A 13,076-nucleotide genomic window follows, 5' to 3' on the forward strand; every position below is an offset into this window, starting at 1 on the left:
GCTTATAATCAACTCATCAGAAACTCAAGACACAACAATTATTTTGCCTCCGTTTCATTTTTTAAACAAAAATAGAAGTCCTAATCTACAAACTGTAACTTATTCTGCAAAATTGTAAGAACGGACATTTTGCGCTAGAACTTTATCCCCACGCACTGCGGTGAACCCCAGTGCTCGCTCCGAAACCCACTAAACTGGACCTCCTTTCTGCACAACGTGCAATAGCTGGCTTGACACGACCAGCAGAAAATATATTTTTCATTAGCCTGGATGCATGTGGCCATTGGTTAGATGCAGTAGAGACAAAAAAAAAAAATTGCAGATTGAAAAGATAGGGTTCATTACCTTGTGAATCTTTAGACGGCATTTCGGACATTTTACAGTACTGCCTACCGGTTGACTTTGAGCTCGTCGCCGGTTTCTAGCTTCTAGCTGATCCAATTTCTTCCGCCAATCTGTTGTGTCCTTTTCTTTCTCCTCGTAGAGGTCGCAGTTCCGTCTGTAGTTTGTCAAAACATATATGCATAAATGTAAGTAAGCCTAGATTCCCGACCATTGTTTTCTTTTTATTAAAAAAAAGACCCTAGATAGATAAGACTGACATACTCGAAATGGGAATAGCCAGCGATGATAGCCTTGCCACAGATGAAGCAGAATGCCTGACCACAGCTGATACACACCACTTTATTGCATCCTTCAGTTTTGCTGATGGTCATTCTACATTTGGGACATGATCTAGCATCACTGTAAAGCATTTGTAAGCTCAGCATTTCCTCCACCATCCCCCTTGCGGCCATCTTGCCTGATGCCTGCAGACATAAATTGAAAGGCAACAGACAGGAATTATTCTCCAGCAGTAAATATGGTACGTAAACGCAAAAAAGAGGTGCCAAAAGCGTATGACACTCTCCAAAGATCTATGACAGGTTGCAGATCAAATGCATATTGTATGTTTGAAGGATTTACCAACATACGAAACACAAGACGTTTTGTGGAGGGTACTCCGGCCCTGACTACAAAATGACTGTAAATACAAGTTTGCAAAATAAATAATCTACAGTCTCAGTCTCCACCGGTCCAAGAACATCAGGGATCTTAGATGCATTTCTACCTGATGTCGCTGGAACTTCTCTTCCAGAGTTAGACACGGCTTCCCTGGATGGCGTGGGTCCTTGCACAGCGAGCAGAATACCAAGAAACATTTTTGGCATTGCGCATTGCTATATTCATCTGCCACACAACTGATTGCACACCTTGGACAGTGGACCACGTCTGACATCGAGTTCAATGCTTTCTCAAGCGTAAGCTTATCCCAGCGTTCAAATTCTTCCTCGCCGAGAAGCCTCTTCAACAAATACGGTGGAATTGAAGCACTGCACTTAGTGTCAGGGCATACCAACTGGAACAAAGTACCTTCCTTCACATGCATCCTGCATAAGGTCTCCATGCACTTGAAACAAAACATATGCTCACACGGAAGCTTGATGAAGTTTGAACCTAATTGTTTCAAAATTAAAGTTAGTCCACGGGAAGGATGAACTGCTACGAGACTAATTCAACTTACAAAAGCCTTACCTTTACTCTGGTTGAGGCAAATCATGCACATGTGGAGATCCTCAAGAAAAATTTGATTGCACTTGTTACTACTGTAGCTGAGAATTGAAGGGATTACAGACACCAATGAGAGGCTTCTCGAGATCGCACGTTTATCTCCCTTCTGTGTAGAAATATCTGGACCCAACGTTATTTTGTTATCGAACCCGAGGTGTGGCAACGAAGAACTGCGTATCCACTCAATCCATTGATACACCACTTCTTGCCCCGGCAGCTCTGCCCAGATGGTGTCAAGTATTTCACAGAGCTTAGAAACATTAGGCCCATCCATCCATTTAGCGGTGACGGTGAAATACGGGGGGTCTTTGCTAGGATAGGACTGCGGAAGCAAGCATGTCAATATCAAAGGGGGCAGGCGCTCAAGGTTGCATGAGTAGAAGTCATCTTGTTTATCCTCATGTTGCTCTGCGCAATCATAAGGACATTCTCCGTCTCCATTGGCTGAAGAAAACTTAGCGCACACTTTAGCGCCGTCAGGCAAATCATAACGTATGTAAATCTGTAATCCAGGAAACAGAAAATGGAGAAACCATTAAACCCGGATCATCACCATCCAATAAGACATGAAGTAGAAATGATGGGCTGAGCTAGAAACCTGAAAATAGCGGAGCCCTGTTTTGCTCTGAAATTCAACAAGGTCGTCTCCATATATTGCTTCCAATGCCAGTAGCTGCAGTGAACGACGAGATCATGTGAGTAAACAATTACATCTAAATTTTGACAAACTTTCATCATGAGAGGGAGGGAGTACATGTAATCGTCCTAGCCACTGTCTAAAACATGAAACAGAAAATTACTTGTAAACTTACTGAATAAGAGCCCAATTTCTTATCTACATAGCAAGAGTACAACTGATGAAGTGAATAGAAACATGTTCCCTGTATAGATGCAGAACATAGTACTCCTCGCAAATCCAGCCACACTCGTACTGCACAGTTATGGAGGCAATCAATAGTCATTAGGAGTACCACGCACACGCAGTGACGAGACTACTACCATCTCGAGGCTGGAGGGGAACACGCTCCCGTTCCAAGTCCAAGTTCATAGGCCTGGTCAGTGGACACCCGCTGGAACCAAGTTAGCTACACTGCCGCAGACAGTGTGCAGGAGGGAGAGGTCAGCGAGGGGTGGGATTGGGCTGCGCGCCTCCAGCCCCTCCGGCGCACAGTAAGAACTAAGAAAGGCGGCCGGCGGCGCCCCCATCCGCCTCCAGTACCAGTTCCACCCGCCGTGACCTGGGTCTGCCTCGGTCCAAACAGAGCAGGGTTTTTTTCTCGGCCGGAATTTCCGAGATTTCGGCGAAAACCAGTTTACCGGCTACCACCGTGAAAAATAAATACCGAACGAAATTCTCCGGTATTTAAATAATTTGGTCAAATTTAAATTTTTTATATAAATTTTGAACAAAATAGTGAGTTAGTTTGACAAATCTCGGCCGGTATTTCCGAAATTTCCGAAATACCGTAATACCGGTGGCCACCGATATTTTTTGCCTACCGAGAAAAAAAACCTTGCCAGAGTGGGCGAATTGAAGTGGAGTTTTGGCGAGGAGAGGGTAATTTCGGTATTCAAAAAAGTAAATTTATGTGCCACTGCCACTCGTGGCAAATGCATAAAACACAAGTTTTTTTTAGAATGCATAAAACGCAAGTTAGAAGAAACAGTACTTGTTTGTCCCTAAGATTTAATCATCTTTCATGATTTTCTAGCCCACTACAGATAAGAACAGTGCACTTTCCTAGTTACTTGTTTGTAATCCTTTAGTTGTATACAAGTTTTAGATTGGTTGGTATTTTTAATACCCTTTGAAAAAATCCACGAACAAATAATTACCTTTAATTCTGTTTTATATGCACGCGATTTTTTGTTATAGGCCTCTTGTGTGCATGATCTGAAGTGTTATGTTTTGTTGCTCGGAACTTTTCCCTGCTTGATTTGTAATAAGAAGAAGCATCTGGTACTTGTTATATAGTTTTCTAGTGATATTAGGTTTTTTGTCCCGTAGTGGATGCTCGAGATAAGCATCACACAGTGAGTTTCTTTTTATTGCTCCAATTGGCTTCTTACTCTCTTCTTCTTTTCTTTCTAGTGTAAATCTGTTTTGCTTAAATGAAAAGGGATGCGAAGCCCGGTTGGAAAAAAAGATCTTATGGAATTTTTTCACAAATTTATATGCTCCCTCTGATCCATATTATTTGTGGCAGATTTATGAAAAGTGAAAAGTAATATAGATTGGAGCCTTGGAGAGAATGCCAATTTTTTTTTACCAAATATACATGTTAAATGCACATATTTTTAGAACAAAAGGAGAGTAATGAATTTCTTGGTATTATAGTATACGAGAGTATATTGGACAAGACTTGCATGTACATGCATATTGGACGGGATTTTTCATGAACCATGACCTACTCAGCATCAATTTTCTAGGAGGAGCGTCTTCTATTTTTGAGAATTATTTTGGCAATCATCATGAGCATAACACAAACTCACATCCAACTCGGCATCGCAATCCTAAGAACAGCAGGCAGACAACATTGCGACTAGGATCACATCATGGATCCGATCAAGATCATAAAATCAGTACAATTTTCCAATTTAGTCAGTTAGATTGGTGTGCACCATACCTCGTCCTCCTGTCGCTTCAGGTTGTCTTGTATATCATCCACCCCAGCTTCATCCTCAGCGCAACAGCGAGCTTCCGCCGCCGAGGCGGCCTCCTCCAGCCTTGACTCCGCCTCAGCCACCGCCGCCCACGGGGAGTCCAGGTCGACCACGTCCTCCTCGCCATCCAGATCACGCCACACCGGCCTCGAGTCCATGGCGCTCGACGAGGATGCCTCGGCTGTGAATCTTGTGCTGGGTTCACGGTTTGGTTCCAGTGTCCGCGGCGACGAGGTGCCGAGGGACGTCGAAGCTGCTGCCATGGCGAGTGCACTCGCGATCGAGAACTCGTTTGTGTCGGCTAGACAGTGCGTATTCTCGCCGGAAAAACTCACGCTGACATATTCGGGTACTGAACGATCACGGTATGGTACTCACGTGGACCTATTTGGGTACTGAACGATCACGCTGACATTAGAGATTTCAATGTGCACGACTATCTTCAAAAAGGGCTCGTTCAGAAGTGTGTGTATGTGTGTTGATTTGTGTGTGTGCTAGCGTACTCACACGCACACAAGCACAAATAGTTTATTAGTTGATATTACTTGTTTCGTTCATTCAAGATTAAGTGATATTAAGTGATATTATGTTTTATTTTGTTTACATTCATTCAAGATTAGTTGATATTACTTGTTTCATATATGTTTTCAATTTTGGAGAAAAGACACAAGTTTGAGACCCTATTTTACTGTCATCTGAAATTTTATTGCCGCTCTATTTTCATCATATCATAGTATGGGTGCCCTAACGTGTCGTGAATCTCAAAAACTGGTGACTAAAACAGTTTCTAGATACCCTATTTTACACCCTTTGTTGGATATGCTCTAAGCCCTTACAATTGTGTTAACGGAGAACTTTACTATCTTGTCTTTCTAAACTGGGTACTTCATTATTCTTGGTTAACGCACCAAGTAAGAATACATATAATTTTGGAAATTCAATTTGGCTTCCGGTGCATATGGTCCATCCACACCCAAAAAACATATTTCTAATTATCAAAAATATTGAAAAAACAATTTGTGTACACCTTGACAATTTATGTGCCGTTCACACAGTTTCGTGAACAAAATGATATTTTTTGGTGGTCGATGTAAAAATTACAAAACATGTCTCACAAAAAGCTTTGTTTTTAGCATCAAAATTTGTCTCTTTTTACATATCCTAAATGACAAGTTGACAATCGATTTTTCATAAAAAAAACTTTGTGCCCACGTAGCATGTGAAGACGTACACATGCAATTTTCGTTTGGAATTTTTTTATATCTTAAAATATATCGAAGATGTATTTTAAAACAAAGGAAGCATATACACCTAACACTAGTAGAAAAAGGGGCAATAGGCCCGGTCCATTTGGGCCTTCAGTCCCGGTTCCCGAACCGGGACCAATTAGGCGGGACTAAAGGGGGTTCAAAGATTAACCGGGCCTAAAGGCCTCGACACGTGGTGCGGCCAGGGAGCTCGCGGTGGAAGGCCTTTGGTCCCGGTTCGTGGTACGAACCGGGCCTAGGTTTCTCTGCTGCGGCAGAGAATTGCTATTTCTCTGCCGCGGCACAGATTTAGGCTGTACCAGCGTTTCTTTGCCGCGGCAGGGCAGAGTTTCAGCAATGCATATATATCATTCAAGAAACCACAAAAAATCGTCATGAATATATATAGACATCGTCAACAGTACACGACATAGTCAACACAGTACACGTAATGCATGCAATTTACAATACAACATCTCCTCGACGAATATCCTCCCCCGTCACGATCTGCCGATAGTGCTCTCCACCTGGGGTAAGGGCCTCGGTAATAAAGAATCCCGCGATTTCCTCTTGAATTGCTTTTATTTGATCCGCTGTTATGAGAGTGTCCCGCAGGCGTGTCATCTATATTTAAAAAAGGAGATCAATATATGAATGGAACTCAATACAATAGATGGTACTAATTAAGATTAATTGTGAAATTTTGTTATCGTACACGAGTGTGGTGTATACGGGCATCCCCACCCTTGGGACAGGCCATGTCACGCATGTATCCACATAAGTTATTCCCTTGTTCCTGCCTCATACACTTTACGAAAAAATAGTTCGATCAAACTAATAATCAAGCATCGTATTGAAAGTAAATATCATATATAAAGTTTCACGGACATAGCTATATATATAGTACTACTTACAGGGTAATCTTCAAATGTAAGCTCCGGTTTCCATTTACCCGGAACAGTATTGATGAACCGTTTCCAAGCCCTGCCCGGCAAAAAATAATGAGTAAATGAGTAATTGATTAGTTGATGATATCTTCGAATTAGAGCAGATGAAGATGCCAATACGAAATTGATTGAAACTACCTCTGGAGGATGGCAGCCATGTCCGCCCATTCCGCATATTCTTTACGTTTCGAGTCCATGACTTTTACGACTCCAAGGTGAAGATCAATGATTAGGAGAATAAAGTGGAAACTGCACAAGCATAGCTCAATGATTACGAGAATAAAGTGGAAGGTGCACAAGCATAATGTATGTTATATATAACACTCACTTGAAGTTGTAGGGAAAGAATATATCCTCTTTGTCTGCTTGCTTCTCTAAAAACATTACGATGTTGTCCTCTGTGTCCTTGGCGAAGTCTCGAACCGTAACTTCATGAACTGTGTTTGGGTCTATGAACCCCAGCGATAGGAGCTTGCCTCTTTTGTATTCCAGCTTCTTCATTCTGCATAATTAAATGTATAGCGTACACAAAGAATATAATGAGGATAATTGTTAGTGCAAATGAATGAGCTACAAACTTAATTACACAAATAAATCACTTACAGCGGTAGCAATCGATGACAGCTTTGTCGAGGGCGTCTTGATTGAATAACTGAAACAGCTTCTTCTAACTCAAGGTTTATCTCGTCTTTCCGGAAGTAATGCTCATCTCTAAGATACACCGTGAGGTAGGCATCACCTCTTCGACAGGCTTTCAGGTACCATTCATGCAACCTTCGCATCCGAGTCCCTAGACGCGCGAGCTCGCTGTGTTTGACGAGATCAGATCCGTATCTATACTTGTTTACCACTTGAGCCGTTGGATAGTAATCTTCGTACTCAACCGATGCTCCACGAGCTCTAGCCGCCCGTTCGATCATCGATGCCGTCTCCGGATCATGATAGGGCTCCACGATGAAGTGGGGTACGGCCTGAATGTCTGCTTGTCCAAGCTGGGCGACTTTTTGCTTCTTTGCTCGCTCTAGAGGACTGTCCAAGAGAGCGGTCATAATCAGTTCTCAGCTCAGGTCTCTTCATTCTCGTCTCGGCAAAGTGCTTCACCGTCATGCGGTGGAATAAACATCTTCCTCGGCGCAAGAAACGCCTTTTGCTCTTCGATCTGCTCATGTGGTAACAACTCACGGAGTCTGTGCCCTCATTGGAGTTGATGATCTCTTCGGAGCTGTAGGAGGTGCCGCGGACCGCTTCCTCTTTTGCTTAGGTGGAGGCGGCGGAGTCTCTGACGAGGAGGAGGAGGCGGCGGAGTATTTTCACGCGGAGGAGACTGGTCATGGATAGGGGAATCATCATCGCGCAGAGGAGAATCATCACGCGGAGGAGACCGCACAGGTGGCGGAGGAGGCGGAGGTGGCACGCTTGTTGCCTTCTCACTGGAAACACAATGTTCTCCTTCCGCCATTGCACGGTGGTTCTACGGGCTTCTCCCGGTTCTTTGATTTCCCCATCTTCACTGCAGGGTGCTCAAGCACCAACCCCTCATAATCTCTCAACACTTCATCCACCATCACAACAACAAAGTCGTCTTGGACCGGACGGCAATGGTAAGACCTTGTAGGTAAGAGGATGCCGACCGCCGCCTTGAAGGATAGGTTGAAAACTTTAACATGCAGCTCACAAGGACGGCTTTCAGTGAGATCATCCACGGGGGTAGCGAGGAGGCTCGACCACCTGGTCATCATCATCATCATTATCCACTCGCTGAGAGGAAGCCACGCTGCTTTTCCGGTGTGGTTGAGATTGCAGCGGGGCGAGGGCATTGAGCAATGCAGGATCTACAGCCTGCCCCTGAGCCATCTGAGATGTAAGTACTTGGGTTACCATGGTTAATTGGGCTTTCATGGTGCTCATACCCTCCTCTAAGTTAGCCAGGCGGTCTGTTTCCCTTGCCTTCCTCCTCTCATGGCTTTTATCAGGAAATCTCTTCCTTTCCGCAGGAAAGCCATACTTCCACGGAACGGAGCCTTCTGTGCCTCGTGTTCGTCCGGCGTGTTCTTTGTTCCCAAGGGCGCGTGTCAGCTCATCGTTCTCTCTTTCGGGCTAGAACAACCCCGCCTCCACGTCCCTATGTGCTCTTTCCAGGGCATCAATGGGAACCTTCAGATGAGCTTTCTTATAGATGCACTTCCCTGTTTCTGGATCCAACGTTCCCCCAATCCCGTAGAACCACTCCTTGCACCGTTCGATCCAACCGTGTGTCCCTAATCTGATCCCTTTTTGGTCGGTTCCGCCTCGCCTGCCTGCCACTTAGGACGGTTAGCCCTGTATCCACCGGACCAGAATTTGGTGATATAGCTTCAACGAATCATTTGACTTATTTATTTACTACCTTCTGTTAAATTCTTCTGACTCCGTGCTGTACTTCACGAATTCGTCCCAGTGATTTTTTACCTTCTCACTGTCCGGAGTCTTCTTTACCTTGATAAGGCGGCGCAATCTTTTCCTGTGGTGCTTGAATAGTTCAGCTATCTTCTTCTTGCCAAACTCGCGGAGGGCCTGCTCCATCTTGGCCTTTTCAGCGTCACCCCCCTCTTCGGGTACTATGTTGAAATGTGACATGAGCTTGTTCATAATGCTGTTTTTGGCTACATCATCGATATAAAGAACTTGAGCTTCTTCCTCTGCAGACAGCACTAGTCCCTTCGGCTTGTGCCATTCTCGAACGGTGATCGGGACGTGGTCCCTAACAAGCACTCCGCATTGAGCTATAAATGCCTTTGCACCTTTCTCTGGAGCAATCGGTTTACCATCCTTTTCGATGTGGGTGATGTCGTGCCTAACACCGTCATCCAACTTTTTGGCCGGGCCTCGCTTCCTCGACTTTACAGAAGAAGTGCTCGATCCGGAGGGCTAAAAAAGAAATAATTCATAGTCAGTACAATTTAATTAGTTAATGCATCTAGTCGATCAACATCGGCTTAATTAATTTATATACCTCGGTGATAACTACAGTTCGGGAGCCATTATGATGATCTTGTTCCTCACCGGCGCCACTAGGATCTTCTTCCTCAATATTCTCCGCTCCCTCACCGGAGTCATTCAAATAAGTTGCGGTGACATCGTCACCGCCATCATCTGGAATAACGTCGTCGTCGCGATCATCCAGAGTACCGTTTGCTATGAGTTCCTCCATGAAATTTTCTTGAATTTCATCTCTGTCCATGCTTTCTACAACGACCTGCAAGCTATACATAGGAACCATCATATGATCAAATTAAGGATAATGCAGAAAACTGAAAATGGAGTTACATATGTAGTTCTTAACTAAGGATCGATAATATAGTGCTGAAAGCGAATCTGCGATTACATGCATACATAGATCGGGTTCATGTTTATTTAACCCTAATACATATCAATCACTACTACAACCACTCAACCGCGCAGACCGGGTCCTAGAGGGCGCCGACCGGGTCCTGAGCCGCGCTGGGTGTACCCCCAAAGCCACGGAACAACAACGGGAGCATAGCTAACATGAGATCCCCGCATAACGCTCCATCCGGTCCTATACATGTTGTCTAACGCGTACATGTAACGGCGAACGTGCTGGTCCTCCGCTTCAATGCGCTGAGCTACCTCCTCCGGCGGGGCCGGCTCCCTCTGAAACGACCGTGGCCCATAAGACCTCCACCAAAGAATATCCAGGTCGACAACGGGACCCGGATTCCGCACCAAGGTGCGCGACCCGGAAGCTAAGACCTCCCAGTGCCACCCCGGCGGAGCCCAGTCCCGGACCTCCCCCATCTGCTCCATCTCCTCTAGAAGAGTCAGACCATGGCGCGGCGGCTGTCGCGGCATCGTAGCTACGAAAACAAATCATATATGTACTAATATAAATAAAAAACATGATATTGTGCTAAATAAAAAACTTCACTACTTTTGTACTAACGCCGCGTTCCACGACCCCGGATCGATCGATCCGGATCGGGGGTCGGGAACGACAGCGGGAGCGGTAGCGGGAATTGAATGACCATGTTTTGGGGGCGTCGGCAGGGGCGCCGGCAGTACCGGCACCGCCACGGACTCGGCGCTCCTCCTCGCTCGCTCTTTCTCTATTTCGCGACCCTAAGTCTATGTCGCGGCGGCACCGCTACGGACTCGACACCGCCACGGTCTAAGTCGTCGGCGCGCGCGGGGGGCGGCGCCGACATAAATGAATCTATTTTGTTAATTTTTTTGTAACTAATTTACTAACTATTTTTGTAACTAATTTAAATCAAATTATGTACTAATTTACAATCATCTATTTTGTAACTAAACTAATTAACTATTTTACTAACTAATTTTCTAACTATTGTTTTAACTAATTTTTCTAACTTAACTATTGTTTCTAATTTTACTAACTAATTTTTCTAACTATATTGTTTCTAACTAATTAACCTAACAAACTAATCTAAAAAAATGACTAAAAAAGAAAAAAAAAAAAAAAAAAAAAGAAAAGGGCGGGTGGGGCGGCGGCTCTTACGGCGGAGATGGCAGCGCGAGAGAGGAGGCGCTTGATGGCGGCGCAGCCGGTGGCGCAAGCGGCGGCGGAGGCGACGTGCGCGGCGGCGGGACACGCGAGCGTGCGCGCGGTGGAGGCCGGAAGAGGCGCGCGGGCGCGCGAGAGGCGCGCGGGCGCGTGGGGGAGGAGGCGGAGGGCGGCAGCGCACGGCGCGGCGGAGACGGCGGGCGCGGGCGCGCGGTGGCGGCAGCGACAGCGGCGGCGGCGATTTCGCGTGGGTGTGGCGGTTGGGCAGCCTGGCGGCGCTCAGCGCTTCGTCTCCGCGGGATTGATCGCCGCGGAGACGAAGTCCTGTCTTTTATACTCCTCCCCCTTTGGTCCCGGTTTGTAATACAAACCGGGACCAAAACCTTGGTCCCGGTTTGTAATACAAACCGGGACTAAAGGCCATTTTTGCTGCGTTTTCGCTGCGCGCGCAAAAAAGGCCTTTAGTCCCGGTTTGTAATACAAACCGGGTCCAAAGGCCACTTTTTAAAAAAAGTTTCATTCCCGCCTTATTTCAAATGAAAAAAAAGCCACCGCACTGCCACACGTGTCCACCGCCGCCACCGCCATGCATGTACAGGCCACCGTCGCCACCGCCGTGTACTGGCCACCGTCGCCACCGCCGTGTACTGGCCACCGTCGCCACCGCCACCGCCTGGCCACCACCGTCACCGCCATGTTCGGGCCACCGCCGTGTACTGCCCACCACCGCCACCGCCATGTACAGGCCACCGTCGCCACCGCCACCGCCTGGCCACCACCGTCACCGCCATGTACGGGCCACCGCCGTGTACTGCCCACCACCGCCATCGCCATGTACAGGCCACCGTCACCACCGCCACCGCCATGTCCGAACGGTAGGTTCTACGCCGAGATGCGCGCCGGTGGCTTCCGGCTCACCCTCGGTGGGACGACATTTGGACCGAGACAACCTCCGACGACGAGTAGATCGACTAGACTAGTTGTTTATCTATTTTAATTGTATTTTCAATAAAGTCGTTGTGGCAGACGCTGATGATGCGAAAAGTTTCCCGCCAGATTACATGTGGAATGTACAGAACTCAACTGAAAATTAATTAAGATACATGGCCAGATAGTACTCGTGCCTAGCCCTATAGTACTCGTGCCTAGCTCAACTGAAAATTAATTAAGATACATGGCCAGATTCGACTATTCGAGTCATTCAGTCATACTCGTGCCTAGCCCTATAGTACTCGCCACTGTAGTCGTCGTAGTCGCCGTCATCATCGTCGCTGGCATCGGGGTCGCGGTAGTCAAACCTCGGCGGGAGAGCACGCGTGGGCTGGGACTGAGGGTAGCGCAGGCGGGGGCCACGGTGGGCCATGACGCCCTGGAGAGTCCGGTCGCGCCACCACAGCCGACGGCCGGCCTCGTTGAAGTTCGAAGGAGGCGGGCCGCCCTCCTCGTGCCTGGCGAGCGCCCTCTCACGCCGATTGATGAAGAAGCTTTCCCAAGTCGGGTTGTAGTCGGGATGCCACTGGGGATTCCTCCGCTGCTCTGGCGTGAGCTCGAAGTAGTAGTGGTTCGTGATGGCCATCTCGCGCGCCACACCTAGAGGGACAGGAGGGACCGGTACTCCTCCGACGCTCAGCAACCAGCCGGTAGGGACGCGGTAGCCCGGCGGGCAGGGGTAGTTCGACGCGCAAAGCGCCTCCGCCTCCCGGAGGGTTAGAGATACGATGGAAGCCATGTGACCTGGTGATGAGGTTTGCAGATATGAGTCTAGATGTGATATGTAAATGGAGGCCAAGCCAACATATATATAGTGAAAAAATGGCGGGAGGACGGAGGCGGGAAGCAGTGGAAAGCGCGGGAAGAAAAATAGGCGGGAACGCAGTGGCGCCAAAAACTATCGGTGGGATAAGGACGTGTGGGTAACCTTTAGTCCCGGCTGGTGGGTACAACCGGGACTAAAGATCCTTTTTTGTGTCATCTAACAAAACTGTCGGTGGGATAAGGACGTGTGGGTAACCTTTAGTCCCGGCTAGTGGGTACAACCGGCTTAAGGTCAGGAATAAAGTCAACACAGAATTCAATGACCTC

General features: G+C 47.0%; 1 protein-coding gene and 1 long non-coding RNA gene across 2 annotated transcripts; both read right to left on the minus strand.

Annotated features, from left to right (window-relative positions):
• On the minus strand, positions 1-4,538 carry LOC127336591 (uncharacterized). The gene is made up of 7 exons (XM_051363421.2): positions 4,239-4,538; positions 2,210-2,284; positions 1,576-2,113; positions 1,112-1,497; positions 607-809; positions 346-499; positions 1-266 (listed from the first exon to the last, which is right to left on the minus strand). The coding sequence occupies exons 1-7, from the start codon at positions 4,536-4,538 to the stop codon at positions 135-137; spliced, it is 1,788 nt and encodes a 595-aa protein (XP_051219381.1). The 3' UTR covers positions 1-134.
• A 1,796-nt stretch (positions 4,539-6,334) lies between these two features.
• Positions 6,335-6,929, minus strand: LOC127330742 (uncharacterized). Its single transcript, XR_007869410.2, has 3 exons — positions 6,798-6,929; positions 6,608-6,718; positions 6,335-6,506 (listed from the first exon to the last, which is right to left on the minus strand). It is a non-coding gene; the product is annotated as an uncharacterized lncRNA (long non-coding RNA).
• Positions 6,930-13,076: the final 6,147 nt, after the last annotated feature.

This window comes from Lolium perenne, chromosome 2 (assembly GCF_019359855.2).
Source record: "Lolium perenne isolate Kyuss_39 chromosome 2, Kyuss_2.0, whole genome shotgun sequence".
Lineage (NCBI taxonomy): Eukaryota > Viridiplantae > Streptophyta > Magnoliopsida > Poales > Poaceae > Lolium > Lolium perenne.

Bases quoted from the DNA above. Each gene is read 5' to 3' on its own strand.
- LOC127336591 (XM_051363421.2), bottom strand. From the start codon at position 4,538: ATGGCAGCAGCTTCGACGTCCCTCGGCACCTCGTCGCCGCGGACACTG. The intron at 2,114-2,209 runs GTTTCTAGCTCA...CCTGGATTACAG, and splicing joins CAGGGCTCCGCTATTTTCAG to ATTTACATACGTTATGATTT. The intron at 267-345 runs GTAATGAACCCT...ACATGCATCCAG, and splicing joins GCCGTCTAAAGATTCACAAG to GCTAATGAAAAATATATTTT.